General features: G+C 32.1%; 2 protein-coding genes across 2 annotated transcripts; one reads left to right on the plus strand and one right to left on the minus strand.

Moving 5' to 3' along the window:
- Positions 1 to 3,492: 3,492 nt before the first annotated feature.
- On the minus strand, positions 3,493 to 7,613 carry LOC129894793 (inactive TPR repeat-containing thioredoxin TTL3-like). The gene is made up of 4 exons (XM_055970431.1): positions 5,725 to 7,613; positions 5,439 to 5,634; positions 3,875 to 4,381; positions 3,493 to 3,612 (listed from the first exon to the last, which is right to left on the minus strand). The coding sequence occupies exons 1-4, from the start codon at positions 6,210 to 6,212 to the stop codon at positions 3,493 to 3,495; spliced, it is 1,311 nt and encodes a 436-aa protein (XP_055826406.1). The 5' UTR covers positions 6,213 to 7,613.
- Positions 7,614 to 11,549: 3,936 nt separating this feature from the next.
- Positions 11,550 to 13,179, plus strand: LOC129889615 (uncharacterized). The gene is made up of 2 exons (XM_055965000.1): positions 11,550 to 11,918; positions 12,045 to 13,179. The coding sequence occupies exon 2, from the start codon at positions 12,050 to 12,052 to the stop codon at positions 13,010 to 13,012; it is 963 nt and encodes a 320-aa protein (XP_055820975.1). The 5' UTR covers positions 11,550 to 11,918; positions 12,045 to 12,049; the 3' UTR covers positions 13,013 to 13,179.
- Positions 13,180 to 23,572: the final 10,393 nt, after the last annotated feature.

The following is a 23,572-nucleotide window of genomic DNA, read 5'->3' on the forward strand; positions in this document are numbered from 1 at the left end:
AAAATATGCTCAATTAGAAGCAAGTGGTACAAGAGGGGGAATCATACTTATGTGGGAAAGCAGGGTTTGGGAGGGGTAAGTATGTGACACATGTGCATATTGTGTTACTTGCAAATTCACTGGTAAATTACTAGACTTCAGCTGGCACATGTCTGGAGTCTACGCCCCAAACAACAGAGAGGAGAGAGAGAGGAGGTATGGTGGGAATTGTCCTCGGTGAGAGGTCTTTTTTCAGGACCTTGGTGGTTGGGGGGGATTTCAATACAGTTAGATTCCCCTCTGAGAAACAAAATAGCACCAGATTTTAGTAAGGCCATGATGGACTTCTCAGATTTTATTGAAGATGCATAGCTAGTTGATCTCTAACTAGCAGGAGATGGTTTCACATGGAAGAAAGGAGAAGGTCATGATTCTGCAGCTAGATTGGATAGATTTTTGATTTCTGAGGAATGGGAGAATGCTTTCAGGAACATTAAACAGTCAACATTACAAAGGGTCACTTCAGATCACTGCCTTCTGATATTGGAGTGTGGTAACTGGGAGAGGTCAAACTCCTATTTCAAGTTTGAGAATTGGTGACTTTAAACATAAAATTTGAAGGAGATGGTGAAGATTTGGTGGGACTCCAACACTTTAAGGGGAAAACCTGATTTTATCTTAGCAAGTAAATTAAAATACTTGAAAGGTAAACTCAAAGAGTGGAGCAGAACAAGACAGGGGAACCTAGGATTACAGAAACAGAGCATCCTCAATCAACTGGCTGACTTAGAGAGGATACAAAACCAAAGGCAACTCACAGATGATGAGTCCTATTTAAGAGCAGTTCTCACAGTTGAATTTGAAGACAATGCAAAGAGGGTGGAGGAAGCTTGGAGACAAAGATCCAGAGCTTTGTGGTTAAAAGAGGGGGACAGGAACACTCAGTTCTTTCATAGGATTGCAAACAGCCACAGGAGATACAACAACATTTATAAGATTTATGTTAATGGAGTGTGCACAGAAGAACCAGCAATAATCAAAGAAGAAATCATAAATTTCTATCAGAATCTTTACTCTGAGACAGAAAGATGGAGGCCTCAGTTCATTGCTAGAAATGTCAAGAGGATTAGTGAAGTCGACAATATCATGCTGCAGAGTCAATTTAGTGAGAATGAAATGAAGGATTGTGTTATGGCATGTGCTGGGGATAAAGCTCCAGGCCCTGATGGGTTCACCGTGCCTTTTTTCATTACATGTTGGGATGTAGTTAGAAAAGATGTAGTTGCAGCTGTCCAAAACTTCCATGATCATGGGTTTTTTGAAAGAAGTTTCAATGCTATCTTCATAGCATTGATTCCAAAAAATATAGGCGCTAAGGAGTTGAAGGATTTCAGACCTATTAGTTTAATAGGGAGCATTTATAGGATCATTTCAAAAGTTTTGACTGAAAGACTCAAGAAAGTGGTCTATAATCTGGTGGATACCCAGCAAATGGCCTTCATAAAAGGTAGGCAGATTATGGATGCAATACTGATTGCAAATGAATGTGTGGTTAAAGTGAATTAAATTCTGCACTACAACTGTGAAGTTCTCCATTTTGGTAAATGGCTCCCCATTTGGTTTCTTCTCATGAGAGAGAAGACTGAGACAAGGAGACCCTTTATCCCTTTTCCTCTTTATCTTGGCTATGGAGGGCCTAAATGACATGCTCAGAACAGCTCAAACAAGAGGATGGATAAGAGGTTTCAATGCTAACATGAATGACAGACAGGGTTTGGCCATCTCCCACTTACAATATGCTGACGACACATTGATATTTTGTGATGCAGATAGGTCTCAACTAAAGTATCTGAGAGTAATCTTGATCCTTTTTGAAGCCATCTCAGGCCTACACATCAACTTGGGAAAGACTTTCATCTACCCCGTCAATGAAGTGCCTAGGATTAGCCTATTAGCAAATATACCGGGGGAAAGGTGGGGGAGCTTCCCACAACATATCTTGGCATGCCCTTGGGTGACAAGAGCAGGTCAAAAGGTATTTGCAACAGCATCTTAGAGAAGTGTGAGAAGAAGTTGGTGAACTGGAAAAGTCAATATTTGTCTTTGGGAGGTGGAGCCACACTCATCAACAGTGTGTTAGATGCTCTACCTACATATATGATGTCTGTTTTCCCTATGCCTGCAAATGTGATTGACAGAATGGATGCGATTAGGAGGAATTTTTTGTGGCAAGGAAATTGTGATCCTAATAATCACAAATTCCATCTAGTAAAGTGGGACCAAGTTATTCTCAGCAAAAAGGAAGGAGGTTTGGGGATTAGGAATCTGAAAATCCAGAATCAAAGCTTACTTATGAAGTGGCTATGGAGATTTGCCTCACAAGAACAAGCTCTTTGCCCTTTGGAAGGAAACAATAAAGGCTAGGTTTGGAATGGAGAATTTGTGGATCACCAGTATGCCCACACAACCTTATGGCTCTAGAGTATGGAGATCCATTAGGAATCTATGGGCAAAATTTTTTAACAAATGCAAAATCAAGGTAGGGAATGGTGGAAGGACAATGTTCTGGGAAGACAGATGGGTGGATCAAGTGACTTTGAGACATAGGTTCCCTAGTTTGTTCAATCCGAGCCTTCAAAAAGAGGCTACAATCAGAGAAATGAGAGATAATCAGGGTTGGGATCTCAGGTTTAGAAAACATTTAAATGATTGGGAGGTCAATGGAGTAGTTGAGCTGCTCAACATTCTTGGGCAGTGCAAAGATCTAAGAGCAAATGAGGACAATCTATTTTGGTATTCAGATAAGCAAGGCAGATTTGCAGTGGGCTCAGCCTATAGAAGCTCACAAAGACCAGGTACTCATATAGGTGGATGGCCTTGGAAGATGATTTGGAAAGTCAAGATACCATTCAAGATAGCATGTTTCACTTGGATGCTAGCCAAACAGGCTGTTCTCACTCAACACTACCTCATAAAAAGAGGTTTGCAAATCTGTTCCAGGTGTTGGTTTTGTGAATGTGAGGTCAAGACAATAAACCATCTCTCTCTTCCTACATTGTAGAGAGACTGTGAAGTTGTGGCAGATTTTCTTCAATTTAAGGGGCATCAGTTGGACTATGCCAAGGAACATCAAAGAAGCTCTAGCTTGCTAGAACAGAGATGGGAATCAGTCAGGACATAGGGAGAGATGGAAGATTGCCCCTACCTGCATTTGGTGGACTATATGGATGAAGAGGAACCAGAGATGTTTTAAAAACAACAGCTGCTCTATGCAGAAGTTGAAGCTAATTGTATGGTTCTTTTCTTTTTTTTTGGTGTAAACATGAATATCCTCAAGATGTAGAGGATATTCCCAGTATTTTACATTATTTATGACCTACATAGGAGTTTTTCCTTTCTTTTGCAACTTTTGGATGTAAGTATTACTAGAATATCCTTTGGGTACTCTTTTGTTCATAATACAAGTTACCTTTATCAAAAAAAAAAATGGATAGCAATAACAATAGCAATTCTCTAACAAGTCTTTTGTAGCCAACTTTTTGCCTCTAAGAACACCCTAGTCACTTCCTCATCCTCTGGATTTTCTTGAATCAACACTTCACAATCTTGAATAGTTGCCTTCAATCTTCCCAACTGCATATATCACCGGGCAATACAAGTAAACAAACATTTATCAATCCAAATTCTAGTCTTCTTTTACAAAACACGATTTGCTCTGCAGTTGCAGTCAAACTACATATAGGTAGTTGAATTGTATTAACACGTCAACTAAAACTTTATGATATATGCCTTGTTAAATTAGTGTGATCGCATCATCTAAAAGGTTAAGCTATTAGAGAGGGTACACTTTTATTTACTCAATTAATTATGTCTTCAGCAAATGAGGTCGAATTACCTTGATGTTGCAGTCAGCTCTTCGCAATCTAGCCTTTGTATAGGAAGGACGCAGTACAAGAGCCGCAGTGCAATCTTCCACAGCTTTTTCGAATTGTCCTAGCTTGAATCGGCATGCTGCTCTGTTAAACAGTAGAACAGAATTGTATGGCTCTTGTTCTAGTCCTTCAGTGTACACAAAAGAAGCCTCTGAGAATTTATTTTCTCTGAACAACTCATTACCCTTTAACCGAGATGATGCCAACCCTTCAATTCTCCTCAAAATTGTGTTAATTACTTCATTGCTTTGATCCAGTTTTGTTGCTTTTTGAGCTGCAGCTATAGCCTCCTCAAACCAGCCAACTGTTGCGTAGGCCTCAGCTCGAGTGATCAACAAATAAGCTGTTTTTGCTGAACCGAAAAGGCAAGTACATATCTTGGTTTTGAGATGAGGTCCTTTATGAATTGTGGTGTATGCTTCCTCATGTCTATGCAACTTCATTAATGCTTCAGCCCTCATGGAAAAGATCTTCATTTGAAATCAAGTAAAAGGAAAAAAGTAAGAATCTTTAAACATCTAGTTTTCTTTATTAGACTTTGTACACTAGGGATCAGCTTAGGCCTCATTTTTTTCCCATTAAGATTAAGACATGTGAATCTGTATGTATATCTAAATTATTAAGATGTTGTCTTTAGATTTGAGCATTGAATGATTAAGACCGTTTGTTTATTTATTTGTAAACATAATAAATAAATAAAAAATCGATTAAATATTAAAAAGATATTAATTTGATAAAATAAATCATTATTTGATTTAAAAAATAAAATAGTTATGTTTGCTAATGATGGTGGAGAGGGTTTTTGGTGATGGTGATTGTGGTAATGGTTGTAGTTAGTGAATAGGAATGGTGGCGGTGATAGTTGTGATGGTGGAGGTGATTGGTATTGAAGTGAATGTCATGATGGTGGCGATTGATAGTGATGGTGAAGTTGGTTGATGTTAGTAGTTGGCGCTGTTGATGGTGGCAATTGAAGAATGTTTTGGTGGTAGATGATGGTGGTGCTAGTTGTTATGGTGGAAATGGTGGCTATAGGGATTGACCATAGTGGTGGTAGTGGTTGATAGTTGTTGTGGAGGTAGTGGTGGCAATGGCAGTGGTGGTGGTGGCGGCTGACGATGTGTTGGTGGAGTTGGCGGGTGTGCTAGTTGTGATGGTGGAGTTGGTTGGTAGTAGGGGTTAGTTGTAGTGGTGGTAGTGGTGGTGTAGGTGACGACAGTGGTGGTGGGATGGATATCATTATAGTGATGGAGGTGATAGGTGTGGTAGGGTTGACAGTAGTAGAGGTGCTGATGGCAGAGGTGGTTGGTGGTTGAAGACACTAATGGTAGTTGACAATGGTAGTGGTGGATGTGATGGCAAAGGTAGTTAGTGGTGGTGAATATTATCCACACTAGAATACTCTAAATAATATTAAGATTTTGTTCAACATTTTTATGATTAGGACCTGTATAGACTAATGTATAAACCATTCAGATTCAGATCTCCACCAAGTGCAAACAAATGAGGCCTTAGGTGTAGTGAAACCTGTGGAGATGAATCTACTCCTAAGGTGAAAGAGTTTTGTGTTTCCTGAAGCAATGTATTGTAATCTCTCAGCTTCTGTGCTTCTGTGCATTTTAAGAGCTGTCTCTTAAGATCATGAGCCTCTGCAATGTCCTTCTTGTCAACTTTTCGCCCTGATTGTTTGTAATGATCTATCGCTTTCTCTGCCTCTCCCAGTCTGTTGAAATGAACAAAATTTTCAACTACATAAACCAACTTTAGACAAAATCATCTAAAGATAAATATTCGACCATTTAAAATGTTGAACCTAAAGTATAGTCTTGCAAGACGATAATGTGCATTGTGATAAGAAGGGTCTAGCCGGATGGCCTCTATGCATGCAACAACTGCCTCAATCATGCGGCCTAAACTCATCAAAGCTGCACTCTTGTTGCTATAATAATAAGCATTTCTTGGATCAATTGCAATTGCTTGATTGTACAAATCCAATGCCGCCTCAAGTTTCCCCCGTCTATACTGCTCATTGCCTATGGACTTGAGCACATCAGGGTCCAGTTTATTTGCAGAACCATGAAACGTACTCCCTGGTTGATTAGTTTTTACAGTACTAGGTTGCCTTACTATGTTCCCCATCAAAACTTTGCCTTTGTTTTGGATAGTCCTTTTGTCTCTTGAGGAATTTTGGTTCCCCTGCAGCTTCAAGTTTCCCAAGTGGCCTAATAGTGTAATATTGCCTGTTGATCTATCATTCAATATTCCATTCACCTTGGATTTCCGATGACTAAAGATTGTCATGCTCAATTCACTTGAGGTGAATGTTGGTTCTCTTCTAAGCTTTTGTGTGTATGCCAAGTTCACAACTTGTGACACTCTGTTCTTACTAGAAATCGAATTCCTCGAACAAGAGCTGGTGTGACATCTTCTTGAATTCTTGACAACATTGGTGTCACTGGACTTGGTTGGAATTGGTTGTAATGTTGATTTATTTGTGTTAGTATTTCTTCTTGGAAAAAAAGCACCTATTTAGACCACAACCTAAGTCATTTACTACTGAATTATCTACAACTTTTGACATGGTTGATTGACCACTTTTTCTAGTTTTTTCCATCTCAATAGTTTCTTAACAGGGGTTTTCAAGAAAATAGAAGCTAAATCTGATCTCAACTAATCACTAAGAAGATATAAAATAGGAGTCTTTATACAATATATAAGAAGGCTCAACTAACAAAAACCAAACATATAAAAAGCAAAGAAATCAAGATAAATCCTTAATGTGATAGGCCTGTTTTTTTATTTATTTATATATTATTTCATAGAAGATCAGTGAATATTAATATGTACCCTATAAGGATCCTATGAGTGGATGTATTTTCTTTAATATCTTACGCGCAAACCTGCTTCTGCTTCATGCACCATAGCACTGTAAAATCTGATTTTACAGTTGAGCCAAGATAGTTCGAAAATATTTTTAACACGATGTTATATTATTTGTTTTGAGCTAAGTGCACATATTTTTTCCCCTCAAAAGTCACTCTATTGAAATTATTCATACATGTGAATTCCTCAAACTAAGTAATGCATAATTCATTACATGAACATATGGTTCTTTAACAAATTACTAGGGACAACCAGCAATGGAATTTAATTTCATAAAACTAGGACTGCATGTTTGTTTGTAGGAAATACTTTTCTGCCGGCTTGTCTCGTCTTCACAAAAATGAAGCTATGTGTATCCATGTTATTCTTGTAATTGGGTAGTTACTAAAACGTTGTCTACTACGAACATTTGAATGGACATCTGAAATAGCGTCAAGCCAACCACAAAAATATCATTATTTTGTGATAAATTCTATGCAATTTACATTAGTTGGATTACCATCCGAGCAATCGACTCTTTACTTTGAAGGTTGTTTAGAACTAACACTGTGGCAAAGATCAGCAAATTGGAATATAATTAATAGCCACAATCGAAACTTCAGAACAGTATCCTAAAGTTTGAATGATCCCTCTATGTATGCAACTTGAATAGTTGTTTTTTTTAGCTTATAAAAACATCAACTACTTTACCCAAGTTGTTAAATTGGTCATTACCACGTTACAAATATACTTTTTGGTTCATTCAAAGCATAATTGTAGAACAATTTGTTGTTTTCACTCAATGATCTTAGAAATAAGTGGTTGTGAAGTATTGATCCCGCTTGTTCCATGGGAAAACACTCAAGTTCCAAAGTTGAAAGCGTTGCCTATGAGACAACTTGTTTCATTGAAATTTTGATTTGCATGTGGGATAAATAAGATAAAAGGTTCAAAATCATCCATCTCCAATGCAATTTTGGTATATCAACCCCTAAAGTCGATATATTTGGGGAAACTTACATAAATCAAATAGTATAAAGGGTTAATTTCCATTTTTTTCTGACTTTTTTCAATTTAGAGAAATTTTTTAAAAACATGATAATTCGAATACATTAATTCAGTAATTTGAATACATTAATTAGGGTTTTATGTATCAGCATGATACATTGAACATAGAGATAATTTATGAATCAGAATTAATGTATTCGGATTACTGAATTAGAAGAGATTTTTATAATTTTTTGAAATGGATGAGAGTAATGAAAAATATGGTAACTAAAGAAATGTAATTAGGTAAGTTATTCATATATTTGAAAATCAATCCAATTTTTCTGTATAAAGAAGGATGAAAACCGACAGAGGGCCCAATCCAAAGGCCCAAATCCCCATATTATTCACACAATTTATCTAGAATGGAGGACGTATTATTATATTATTACGATAATATTCCACTCCACATATCAAAAAACTAAAAAAAGTTTTTCAAATTCATGACGAAGATACATCTGAAACATTTTATTCAAATAAAAATTACATGAGGTAAGAAAATTATCGAAAGTCCTACGCTTCAGCGTGTATTATGTCAATATTAATTAGTCTAGTTGAGAAATTTACGTTAATTTATAGCTCGTAAAGCTAAAAATGCCACGCTATGAAATAGAGGGAGTACCTCTTACAACTACCTTAAGCTAGTTGTGACCACTTTTATGTGTTACACATGTTCTTTGGCTTAATCTCTCCTTTTTATTGAGTTAGAAGTGTGGATGGTCACTTAGCTTTTGGATAATTAGTCATCATAATTATTTAATTTTATTTATCTTTTAAAAGTTGTTTAATTTTGTCGAATTAGTTTTTGTGATCATTATTTTTAAAAATATAATTATCAGTACTTATTTAATGACGTGACAACTACAAATTTTAAGATAAAAAAATATTTTAAAATATTTAAAATTAATATATAATTATTGAAATTCTTTCTGTTCTTTAATTTGGTTTTATTTTTCTTATATTATTCATTAGTTGAATTTAATATGGTATTGTCTTGAGTATAAATATTTTAGATATGTTACGTTATCTTCAAATTTGTCAAATTCATATTTTACAAAACTGATTACATTATCTTATCTCAACAATTTCGTAATTTATTTATTTTTCTCTCTATCAGTATCCTTCATTAATTGAATTAATATGGTGTTGTTTCTAATATGACTTAGATATGTTATTGAGATATATTCAAATAGTCAAATTCGTATTTTATTTAACTGGTTGATATCATCTTATTTTATATTAGAAGTTTACTTAACTAAGTTCCATAATTTTTGAAAGATTCTAAAAAAATGATTCTACAAATCTTGAAAAGAGTAGTTTTCAATTTTTTTTTTAAAAAAAAATAGAAGGAGAAAGAGAAAAATCTCCTTATTTTTAAAATGAAAACTTATATAAATACACTATATTAAGAAGATATTTATCATTTATAGTAATAATATTTTTTTCACTGGATACTTATAATACATTTATAATACAATTTTAATACATATTTGTGAGAATAATTTATAAAACTCATATAATACAAGTTTTATTCATGAATAATATATTTATCACATACTTTAAAATTTTTAGCAAAAAAAGCAAAAACAAACATCTAGTCCTCAGCTTCCTAAACCTCGAGATGTACTTTTCAACTAGCTTTCCTTTATCACTAGCGGCTTTTGGCCGATGCAAGATTCTGTACATAAATCCGAATCGACCAACTGGCGCAGCAGTATGCGACAACTTTTTCTTTTGGTGCACAATGGAATCACCGAAAGAGTACCAGAGCAGAGAAAATGAAAATGCTTCTGGAAGAAGAGTAGCCCCGCTCTCTAGCCGACGCCCTTCCTATCCCCGGGGCGAAAACTCGTGATAGAAATTGTATCAATTTCTTACCAAACAAGTATAATATATTTTAAAACACTTATAATACATTTATATTGCATGCATAATTCACTTTTAATAGATATAAGATATATCATAATATTGCTATGTATTGCTATAGATGGTAATAAATAAAAAGTATCGCTAAAATCAGTAATTATTTATTAAAAAGTGTTCTCCTTGGTAATTTTTCCTTTTTTCAAAAACGCTAGGGCCCATTAGGTCATGCGATATGAAATTATGAGATGAAGTTGAAGTTTTGTTTGGACATACGATTTGAACTTTTTATGTTGCATGTTTTCTCATAAACATAAAAACTTCATGAGTTGTAAAACTATCAAATTGTCTCAATCAATTGTTTATACAATCTTATCAAATAAACAAAAAAATTATAAAATCGCATTATACATTATCACAAATTTATTTTAAAAAAACACAATATTTATTGATCAAACCTTAATTAATTTGATAAAAAAATAAAATTGAATATGGGTTGTAGTGTTCAAGTTGTTAATAGCTAAGAAAATTATTTTTACAATTAATGCTACATATCCTAGTGATTAATCTTCTCCACGCAATGTAATGATGAATTTTTTTTATTACTAAATATTGATTTGAATGAAGTATGTTTTATAATACATGAAAATATGTTTTGAATGTTCATGTAGTCTTAAATATGTCACAAGAGTTAACTAAATCTAAAAAGTGACATTTTTTTTAAAAATAAAATAAAATAAAAGTTAAGACACATTAGTACTTATATATAAGAGAATAACTCAGCAACTTTCGATCGTGCTGCTTGTTTGAGCTGCTTCCGATTGTCCTGCCTGCTTCAGCGGCTTGAAGCAAGTAGCTCATCATTGAAGTGTCTAATGATATTCATTTTTGTACTTTTTTATTTTAATTGTTTTTACTCTTTTGGAATATGTTTTATATTAAAAAATTAAGTGCGAAGTATTATAAATTAAAGTGATTAGTAATTTCAAAATTTTATGTAAAAAGTGTTATAAATTACAATAATTAGCAATTTAAATTGAAATGAAGGAAGTAACATATATTACTTGAAATGATGTAAAATGTATAATAAATCACAATAATTACCAACTTTAAAATTTTAAAAACATAGACAAAATCTAAATTGTTCTTGAAATTTTATCAGTGCCACATAAATTGGAACATAAAGAGTAACATACATTATTTTAAATTTATGTAAAAAGTACTATAAACCACAATAATTAATAATCTAAAATATTTAAAAGACAAATAAAATTTTGATGCGACATAAAATGGAACAACAACAACAACAACAAACCCAGTATAATCCCACAATGTGGATATTAATTAAAATGACATAAAATGTATAAGTCATAATAATTATCAATTTAAAATTTTAAAAAACATAAAAAAAAATAATTTTCAATATCACATAAATAGAGAGAAAAAAATAACATATACTGAATCTGTGTTAGCACGGTCTCTTATGACTAGTATATTGGAACAAAGATAGTTATCTTACCGTTATAAATTCATTCTGATTTATGTATTTTTTAAAAAATTAATTGTCTAAAAGGGAATATCATATTTTTATATTCATTAAATTTTTAAAATTTTATTTTACACTTTAGGGCAGCTTTTTTTTTTTTTTTTTTACAAAATGACACAACTTGATTAAAACTACAAAATTCAAAGATGTTTTTGATGTGTTACATATTTCTTCCATTCATGTATGTTTCCACAACACTTTCCTTGTATTCATTTTTTCTCAATTTCACACTTACCCTCAAGGCTTCCTTCAAATGGAGACCCCATCTACCCCCCCCCCCCTCCCCATTTATAATTGCTTCATGTTTCTCTTTTGAGTGAGTGGAAAACATAAATTGATCCAAGCTTTATTGCCTTATATGCCTCTCTTTTAGAACCCTTCTCAAAGCCTTTTATAATCTTTTTTATCTTTATGATCCTTCTGTTCTCTCTTTTTGTTCTTCTCTATTTCCTTTCATTCCAAAACCCTAATACAAGAGCTTAGACAAAAAGAGAAAAAATCAAGAAAAATATATATGATTCAACAACTCTCAAGTCTTTACACTTTAAACAACCAACATGTTTGATTTTTTCTTTTCTTTTCTAATCAAATATGTGTGAGAATAACCTATAGCTAGCTAGTGGTCCATGAATAAGAGGCAAAGGGCAAATTTGTTAACTCCTAATCTTGTAGATCTTTCAAGATATAAGGTAGGTGTAATTAATTTTCCTCTTTTGCTCACTTTTTCATATTCCTTTCTTGATCAAGAATCCCAATTTTCTTCTTTCTTTCTCCAAACTAATTTTCAACTCTCTCTTCCCTCCTTTTACTAATAGGAGACATGGATTCTTGTAATAGTGGTAGTGTACAATCTTCAAGTGGTGATGATCAAGAATATGATTCACATAATGGGGCATCACCAATCTCAACTTTCTTGAATTCTTCAAGCCATTTTGGTTCAATCTCATCAAGTGATCCATTAATATTGCCACAATTTCTTTCTCAACAACCCTCTCTCTTTGATCCTCATGACACACAAAATTTCAACTCCAATTTCCAAGATTCAACAAATGTTTCATACAACAATGATCTTATTTGTCCTAAAGAATACATTATAAGATCTAATCACCCCAACAATATTAATTTCAACAACTTTGGAAACTTAACTTCCTCAAATATTGCTCCTCCTCCTCCTCATCAAGGTGATCCATACTATCATGATTCTACTTCAATACCAATAAACCCCTCCATTATTGTTCAACCTAATGTGGTAAAAAATCCAAGGAAAAGAAGCAGGGCATCGAGGCGTGCTCCTACCACTGTCCTCACCACAAACACTACAAATTTTCGGCAAATGGTTCAAGAATTTACTGGCATCCCAACATCTCCATTTACAGGTTCAGCCTACACTCGCCGCTTTGATCTTTTCTCAAATGTTAACTCAGCCATGAAGAGATCAGCCCATTTGGATACTCTTTGGTCATCTACACAAAAGGTTCAAAATTCTCAATTTATGCCACAATTTTTGAGTTCTAGCATGATTAATAATCATGATACATTAATAATGCCAACAAATAATAGCATAGTTGGTACTACTACAAATGTTTCTACATTTGATCAAATTAACAAGTCATTTACTAGTACAATAATTCCTTCTCATTTGGATGAAATGGGGATGAACCATCATGACCAAATTAGTTCAAATCTTGGTGGATTTGATCAATGTGAAACATTTGGTGGAGATCAAGAACAATCAAGAAAAGATAGGAACATTTCAAGATTATTGTTTGATGGGAATATATAATGGTAGTACTAATTATTCACTACATGTTGGTGGATACATATTGAATTGTTCAGCTCAATCATCCTTAGACGATTTGATTGACCCTAATTTTTTTTTTTAATCTTAGATTAATGTTATGGACAATGTTTACTATATATGATCAAGTATGTGGAGAATTCATTGCTGACTTTGTTCATCTTGGTTACGAGTTTAATTTCCTTTAGTAATATGTTTTTTTTGTTTAATTATATAGCATTAATATTATATATACATAAAATTTTACTAGGAGTACTTTGTGATGATTTACAGAATTTTAGGGTGTGTTTGGTACGAAATAAAAATGTTTTCTTGAATTTTTTTTAAAGAAAAATAATGGGATTTTGAGTTAATTTTTTTGTATTGTGTTTGGTATGTAAGTACAAAATATTATCCTAAATATATCTGTATATAATATATACAAATATTATAAAAGTTAATACTATGAAAGGTGAAGGTGTGGGAATAGGGGTGTGGGATAGTGGGGATGGGGGCTATGGAGTAGGGAGAAGAGGAGGTGCATTGGATGATAGGAAAAATGCAATCAATATAAAATGTAATTTATAAAATTCGTTTTCCCTACATTCAGTAGAAAAATCATTTTTCTTGAGAAACTATTTTCCAAATTCTTTTACAATAAAACAAAAACTGAAAAACATTTTTCAGAAAACATTGTTCTTTGCTATCATCATTGAAGTATTTTCTTTTGCTTTTAAATTGTGGAGGCGTTGTTATTGTTAGGTTCCATTAATCATGAAACATATTTCGTCGTTTTATATGATCTCATAATGATGTTGAATTAATTCTCGAATTAAGAAAGTTTTTAATTCCTATAAAGATATCTAATCATCAATTACACTTCAATCAATACTTCTATTTTGAAACATAATGGAGTAAGATTAAACGGTGATTAGTCCTTTGGTTTTGAATTTTAAACAAAAAACCACAACAATATTTAAAATCCAAAACTTGAAAAACTTTTTTTTTCTTGAAAAAATCCATCCCTTTCTTCAATATAGAATTGTACAAAAGTTCAAAAAAAAATAAAATATAATAAAGTTATTATTTTATTTATTATTTCTTAAACACTGAATAAAGAGAGTAGAAAATATTAGGGAATTTGAGTGGTTAAAATGAGTGTATCATAATTTCAGTTCAAAATGCCAATGATAGTGAAATCTTGGGGAATGGGGCGGGGGCGGGGGCGGGGGCGGGGGCGGGGGGGGGGGTGCAAAAAAGCAAAGGTGAAAATGATAGATATGATTAACCAATAGATTTATTTATTTGTGGAGATTTAATTTATAGAGCCTTTTGAAAGGATGGTGTGACATGTGAAACACTCTTTATTGAATCATGGTGGCCCCTTCCTTTTACAGAATAATAATCTGGTTTTTAGCAATTATGATTATTGCTTCATCTATTTCTATCAATCCAAAAAGCCATCTCTCTCTAACTTGTCTCCTTTGGCCAATGCTCACTCACCATGTGAGGGATTATGTCCCTTCTATGTTCCCTTACTAAAAAGTTTGAATTCTATGCTAAGATTGATGTAATAAAATGTTATAATTCATATTATATAGTTTAACTCGAATGAAATTTAATGAAGTAAAAAAATGATAGCTTTAAAATTTGTGATTATAAACATGATAATATTTTTGTATGTGGTCTTCTATAAAATTAGCTTTGAAATTTATGGTTTTCAATTAAGCCTGTCATAGCATTATGTGAAGGGACAAATTCAAAACGTTGCTCATAGGTTCACGTGAATCAAATATATATATAAATATATATATATGTTATTGTGAACCCATGTCAAATATTATTGTATGTTAACTGCATGAAGGTGTTGTAGGTCTTATAAACTTTAGGCCTTAGTTTCATCTTTATTTGTTATTGAATGTAAAATGGAAAGCTTATAATTAGATATTTTCAAATATATATAGTGTTACATAAAACAAAAAAAAGGAGTAACACAATCTAGTCACTTAGAAAAATTTATGTAAGTATTACTTGCTCATTGATAACTTAATAAAATACTGAAATTATTAATTTACTTCTTTCTTCTTTCATTTTTATTTATTCAGTATTAAGATAATTTTAAAAAAATAATAAATAAAATAATAATTTTACGAATAAAGGATGACCAATCTCTACATCTTCTCCCCGTCATCCGACCCTATTTCTCCTCTCCTGTTACATCTACTTTTTCTTTTTAAATTTTCAAAAGAAGAAAGAAAAAAATAAAAAACTTTACATGAGCATAGACATGATTAATTTCTTGAAAGGGCAATCGTAATAATGAAAAGGTTTTAAATAGTCTTTTCACGTAGTATTTGGTTGGTCTTTATATTATGCATGATTGATATATTAAATTGTACCTATACGAGCAACGGCAGAGTCAAAAATTTTACTAAGAAAGTTCAAAATATGAAGAAGTAAATATAAGAAGAAATCGAAGGAGATTCAACATCTACTATATATACATAAAGAATAATTTTAACTATGTATAAATAATGTAATTTTTCTGAGAATGAGATTCTAATGAATTCCTTAGGCTCTATCTAGCACCATCCTCGATATGATTTGTGATTGTATGATTTGAGATCTCTTCATTTTTAATCAGATATCTCAGATTCTAGCTTCACGAAATTAAAAAAAGAATCTATTGAGAACACCGCCTCCAGAAATGGTCTTACAACTAATGTATAAATCCAAATTTAATGAACGCCAAATAAAAAAAAAATTAAATCATGGCAGATCATAGCTAGTTTCCTACCCTACGTTGCGTCCGTGATTATGGGAAAGGGGAAGATGAATGCACCAATTTTATATTAAAAGAAGCAGAATCTTCTATTATACAAAGTAGCCCCATCTCACTTTAAAAATATTGCTAATTAATTAATTATGAAGAAAATTCTTTCATAATTTTTAAAATTATGTTCGTTAATATCAACGGATCATTAGTAGATATAGTCAAACCTTATTATAATATCATTTTATTATAACAATTAGATTTTTTAAAAAATTATTTTTTCATGTTATATTCTATGACAACGTTCTACCTATAATAGTACGTAATGTCATTATTATAGACATACGTTTTTTTGTATAATTATCCCTCTATAAACATTCATATTCAAATATTGCTATTTTGTTAAAAAAATATATTGCATATAAAATAAAATATTAAAATATTTATGATAATCAATATTATTAATATCATCCACATAGTTGATTGATGATCAATACTGATATTTAAAAGAAAAAATATATATATTATATTTTATTAATATCCGTCAGTATTTATCAAATCACTGTTAAAATTATACAACCAAATCATAGAGTCATACACCTATAGATGTTTAGGTTGGGGGTGGCATGGAGGGTAGGGGTCCTTCTTCACCGTAGAACAAACCAACATGAAACATCATTGCGGCATGTGAACCCAAAAGTTGTTAAAAACATATAAACATGTGGGATGGAGAAATAGAGTTTGGACCAACGTACACCAATATTAATTACTTCGAAGAGTTTTAGTTTAGCTAGACACGAAATTTAAAAAATAAAAAAGAGGTTTCTGAATTTTGTGACTTTATATGAATTTTGAGCCGAGCGTCTTCCGGAAACAGTCGTCCTATCTTGGTAGGAGTAAGGTTTGCGTATACTTTATCCTCCTCAGATCCCACGTTGTAGAATTTCACTGGGTTGTTGTTGTTTATATTAAAATTGTGTATAATTTGTTAAATCTTATGACCTTAAATGTAGGATATTGAAATTGAAAAGCTTAAAAAATATGTAGAGTTATTCTTGCAATTGGGAATAATATTCGGAGGTTTCTTATATTCTTTTCCTTAAATGCAATGTACGAGGAGGAATTAGTAACATTGCATTGTAATATTTATAGTAAAAATTAAAGTTGACCATTTATACAAATGTCAGGATTAAACGTTTGACATTATGTTAAAAATTATAGTCCGTAAGAATATTAACTTTATTTCTTAATTAAGTCCGTCAAAACAAATGTCATATTTAGTTATGATATCAATCCGAATCACCCAACTTCGCGTGGGTGTTGCCATAGGCGTTATTGTTATCTAACAATTCCCTACCAACACCTGCCTCATGAGTCATGCAACAAGTTACTCTTAGGAATCGAACATATGATTTTGTCTTTAATATCACTTGCTAGGATAAATCGGTTATCATCATGTCAAAAATTATAACTAATAGCAAAGACACAATCTTAATTCTTAATTAAGACCATCAAGCTAACATTATGTTCAATCATGACTTTGATCCGAACCACCCTAATCTCTTATGGGTCTTGCTATAGATAGGGTATTCACATTACCTAACAACAAATTTAGCAAGGTTGTATTCTAAAATAATGAAGAATTAACTTACATAGTCATTTGTTCAAATGATTAAATTAAAAGTGCCAGACTGATATATAATATATGTATAATTCATATATAATTTATGTATAAATATAAATAATCAGTATATAATCTTTACATATCGACTAAAAAAAGTTGCTTTGTCTCAATTTGTTTTTGTTTATTTAATAGAAGGCCTCTTTTTTGTAAAGTCTCTATCTGTCTATACTATTAATTTTCTTGTTTGGCAGCTCTCGAGGCATGTTATCTATTAGAGTTGTGTTCCCACCTTTGCCACATTTTTGCAATTTGATATCTAGCAATACTATCATCACAACAATATCATCAACCTAAAACTCTATACAATTGGTTGATTTTTTCAATATTATTGGTGGTCCACAAACTTATATTTTATTTTCTTCCAATGTTTGGTTCATTTCTATTAGGGTGGAAGATCAGATCCTTTCTTCATTGGCAATTTAGAGATAGAATTCCTAGTGTATTACTCATATAAATGAATTTAAGATTTAAATTAATAACAATATATTTAGTATAATAAGATTTAGCTAAAAAAAATTAGTCTAGTTATATTCTACCATTAATTAACTCTAGTCTTTTAGTTACTTTTAAAAAATTAGTCACCGTGTATAACTATTATTATATATAATATAAGATTCACTGAATATATACTTATTATGCACTGAGTATTTACCTACGACGACTACAAACATACGATTAGACAGGTAAAAATTATTTTATTCGGGCTAAAAATGTTAAGATATCAAAATTATATATAGAGTACTTTGACAAATTAAAGTTTTAAGGCCCTAAGCTCTTAAAGGGATATTAAATTGTATGTACAGGCTAAAATAAGTACAATCAATACAGAAATAAAGAAGTATTTTTTCCCCCAAAAAACAGTACATCAAAAATGATCTTTAGCGACAATTAATTAACGACAATAGATTAATTGCCGATAAATATGTATATTTAGAAGCAATTAACACTCTTTGTAAATATTTCTAAAGCCTATAGAGACACAAATATTGGATCCAATAACATTTAATTATGCCGATAAAGATTTTTGCACTCTTTGTTAATGTGCATACTTATTGCCGCTAAAAACTGATTTTGTTGTAGTGAAAAGCTCTGAGCCAAAACAAAAGGGAAAGATAAAAAGAGATTTGAGAAGAGAAAGAAGGTCGTGACTGTTGTATTTTAGTTGGTCGGGAGAAGCGGTAGCTTCGTGCTCCACTTCTCTCGCACATGCTTGCGTACCTGCAGTGTCTCGTGGCCCTAGGCCAGCTAAGATCTCAGCTGAGATCAAATGTAATTTCTTTTCATCTGTTCTATTCTTAGTGGATAGAGAATTATTTAGTATATGTTGACGGTGGGAGGTGACAGATATCCTATAGAACAAAATTATTCAAAATGAGCACAAGTTGACCCAACATTACAATTATCAAAAGAAAAAGAAAAAGGTTAAATTCTCTTTAATCATCATAAGAATAAAAAATACTCCTTTCATCCCAAAATAATTGTCATCTTAACAAATATTACGTCAATTACGAAATCAATAAATACAATGTGTGATTTACTAAACTACTACAATTTAATAAATATCTCTTGAAAATTGAACACCACTAACAAGATGGAGTATAAGGGTATAGTGTTGGAAAAACATACTCACTCCTTAAAAAACTTCTTGGGAATTTTACAAACAAATGTGAACACTTTCAAAAAGAATTAATTGCAAGGATAATATATAGAAAAAAAATTAATTAACGATTTCTTGATTTAGTAAGGTGGACAACTAATATTCACAACTATTTTTAAAAGGATGATCAACTAATATGAGACGGAGAAAGTATTTTTTTGATCTTAAATTCCTAAGACAACGCTTATTTTGAGACGATTTTTTTTTGCTAAACATTTATTTAGGGAGAGATAGAAAGAATACGTTACGAACAAATTAATGTCCATATGCAGTTCTCAACTTTTGTCTAAATTCCATAGGATTTCAGAGGTCATTTCTGTTAGATTCCATATCTTATGAAAAGATTTGCCATTTACTATGACTATAGTCTATATGAGCCTTTATATCTTTTTCTATTTAACGAGTAATTAAGTTTACACGCTGCAAAGTTACAATACATTGACATATATAAATGAAGAAATATTTCAGTTCGTGTTGATTGGTTCTGAAATTTAAAAATCAAATAGCATATATTATGAAATTGCAAATATATATAATGTGAGGGCCTTATGTAAAAAAGTCTAGCAATATTATTAGGGAAAATTATGCGGATAAATAAATATACACTAGTTAGTTAGTTAACATAGCTACAGTTTAATTAAATTACCATTCACCACTAACTTACAATCATATTTACGTAGGCCACATCCAGAATTTGTATAATTCGGCTCCTGTTGTATAAATTCAGAATTTGTATACTTCGGTTCATAATTGTATAAATCCAGATTTTTCTAATTATATAAATCCAGAATTTGCATATGCTTACCCTAATTTGTATAAAATTATCTTGATACATTTGATTTGTATAAGTTTTGAAAAATTCCTAAATGTATAAATACAGAATTTATATATACTTATTTTGTTTGTATATTGACAAGCGAATTATTCAAACAGAAATACTCATAGCAAACGAAATTATAGCTATGGAGCGTAATTAGTCAAACTGTAGCTAAGGAGTATAATTAAAATAATTGTAGTAGTTATTTGTGAAAATTTTCAAGCTTAGCTTCACTTTACATAAATAGCCAATCAAATTTAGTGTTTACTTTTTAAAATTGGAATGCATAAATTATTACACGACTACATTAATAGTATACATTCATTGTCTATTTTAGTATAAGAATACCCATTGAACAACTATTTAGATTATAAGTCTGCTAACTTAACTTCTATACACGACAATTTGAAAGATTTTTGGCAGTATCAAGTTATTTAAAAGATAATTATAAATATTTTTTTCGAATGACCAAAAAAAAAAAAGATCTGCCTTCTTTAGAGGCCATTAGATGGTTCTCAACAAATGACATGATGTGGTGAATTACTTCATGCCATTTGTCGTGAAATCAGGAATTTAATAAGGAAATTTTAAAATGTTAGAATGCATCTTCGTTACTATATTTAAAGTTTCGCTTATATTAAAGGCATTTAAAAACTTATATACATATAAAAAAATATTTTTATTTTGTTTGTACCGTATAGTTTTTCAGCTAACGATTCAATTGAACTCTCCTCCTTATAGTACTTCTTGCTTAGGCCTTATTTGTTTGCACTTAATGAAGATCTTAATTTTAATCATTCAGATCTTAGTCATTAAGTATGTTTGTTTTCAAGGTTTGAATCTTAATCATTCAAATGTCAGTCATTAAGTCTGTTTGTTTTCAATGTCTGAATATTAATCATTCATATCTTAATCATTAAGTGCGTTTGCTTTTCTGATTTTACAACCACTTAATGGGTTTGAATAGGTTTGAACGAATAAGATCTACAATAAAATCTTAATATCATTAAGATGTCTATTTAAAAATATCTACAAATATGACAGTTCACCATCATTCCATCTACTTTCACCTACCACACACAATCACTATCAATCACCACCATCTACTATCCACAACCATCATCCTCAACCCAACCACAACTATCACCAATCACCACCACCATCCTCAACCCAACCACAACTACCGTCAATCACAAAAATCAACCGTTATCACCATTAGCCACCAATTATAATCGTCACTACTAACCATTATTACATTCATTAATCGCTATCAATAATTACCACCATTAGTCATTATTATACATCACTACCCCCCATCATCATTCACCATTGTCATTAGTTATCAGTATCATTCCACTATTAATTATCAATTGCTACCAACAATAACCAAGTTAATCACTAGTATCAACCACTATACCATAATATTACTCATAACCACTATCATCAGTGAACACCATCCAAAATTGGCACATACAATCACCATCATTAGTCATCACCATCACTAATTGTCATATAAGAATATTAATTTTTTTATTTATATCATGTTAGATCTATTTGGTATTTTATTTGAATTTCATATTTATTATTAGACGTCTTAATTTTAATGCATATCTTAATATTTAGATGTGTATTCAGGTTCAAACGTCTTAATCTTAATGAAAATAAATGAAGCCTTAGTCCTTTTAACTTTTTTCTAATGTTTGATACTGCATTCGTCCCAAATTAGTTTTACTCTTCGAGATTTAATTTTTGACTAATCTTGAAATAAAATTAGATTATATCAATTCTATATATTACAGCTAAACTTACACATTCAATAATCATATCAAGGATATGATCTTAGATAGAAGGATGTGGAGGTAGCTAAAAAAGGTAGAAGGTTTGTAGCTAGTTGAGCTTTGTCTTAGTACTAGCCTATTCATGTATTTAACTTGGTGGTATATAGGGCATCGTGTATGTCGTAGTATTAGCCTATTCATGTAGTATTTGACCTTTGATATCCGATATATATCTATGGTTTACTATATATGTTTAGGTAATGGCACCTTCTTATTATTGTTGTTGTTACGGTTCCCTGTATAGATGCTCCGCCTGATTTGCTATTAGTTGTCATGTTTCTATCCACTACTGTATTTTTTTTAAATTAATGCTCTGATTCTCTTAAGCAAATGGTCTTTTGAAAACAACATCTCTATCTCAGAAGGTAATCTGTAATGACCTGAATCGTTGTTAGCTAAGTGAGACCAAAAATTTTGTGAAGTAAGTTATCTAGACCCGTGTCATCCGGCCATAGAGGGAGTATTCCCATCACAACAGTTCCGCCATGAGGGCATAGGTCCCGCCATAGCGGGACAGTCGGGACAGAACTAAAAAGACGTGAATCCTTATTTTCTCCTTCTTCCCTAAAGTGTCAAAATAGGCGAGGGACACCCAAAAATCCTCATAAAAAATGCTCTAGGCCTAGGGAGAAGGGAGGAAGAAATTTCTAGCTCAAGGAAGGCTGTAAAACACGAATTTTAGGCCCGTCTCCACTATTTCTCCATCTGGAAGTCGGAAATCGTTCGATAAATCCTCCTACAGCTGTTTGGCGCCAAGGTAAGCTAGGTTTTCTTTAATTAAATAATTATAAATCTGTTTCCACGCATGTTATACCATAGTTGATAGGAGATTTCATGCTTAGTCCCTCGGACACAGAGTTTAGATGGAAAAAGTCATTATTCACTGCGTAGATCAAGTTATATACATGTTATGGGTCTTGATAGGCTTGTGACAAATGGTTGGGGGATAATAATGGAAGGTAGACCTGTCAATAACGTTTTAGGGGGCCAATGACCCTTGTGAGATTAATTGTAATCATTTGCCGGGTTGAATACGAGTTCTAGCGTTCGAAAGTAATAGTGGCAAGGAAAGGCTCAATATTAGTCATTGACGTCTGTCAAGGGTTTAACTTGTATGGGCAACTGTAGGTGATGGTTTATATTTCTATCTGTGCTACATGTGCTTGTTACTGTAATTGATAGTATTGCATACATGTGTGAGACTAGGAAAGATGTGATAAACTTAATGAAATGATTTATGAGATCAATTACATACAATGAACCTGTAACTTGATTATGCAAGTATGTAAACTATTCATTGTGGATTGTGGTTGTGATTGTTATATATTAGATTGGTTGTCACGTTTCGAAAGGATTAGGCATCACGTTTTGACATATATATATAGGATCAGATGTCACGTGCCGACACATACACATATTGAATCGGGTGTCACGTTCTGACACACACACACACAAACACACATACACACACATATATATACATACATACATATTGGATCGGGTGTCACGTTTCGATACATATACATATAATTTGGGTATGGATCCCATGAGAGGACCAATTATGTGTTATGGTTCCTTGAGAGAACCAATTGATTGTATGATTGTGATCAAATGTGTTTTCACGGGGGAGGAAGGTGGTAAAGAGAAGTTGACACAATTAAATCAATCAGACCGGTCTTGTGTAGTAATTAGGGTGAGAGGACTATTGTTGATTGTGGTATAAAGATTGACCCTGTGAATTAAGTGATGCTTAAGGGACAAAAATAGTAGTGTGATTCTTGCATATGCTTGTTTTAT

This window comes from Solanum dulcamara, chromosome 1 (genome assembly GCF_947179165.1).
Source record: "Solanum dulcamara chromosome 1, daSolDulc1.2, whole genome shotgun sequence".
Lineage (NCBI taxonomy): Eukaryota > Viridiplantae > Streptophyta > Magnoliopsida > Solanales > Solanaceae > Solanum > Solanum dulcamara.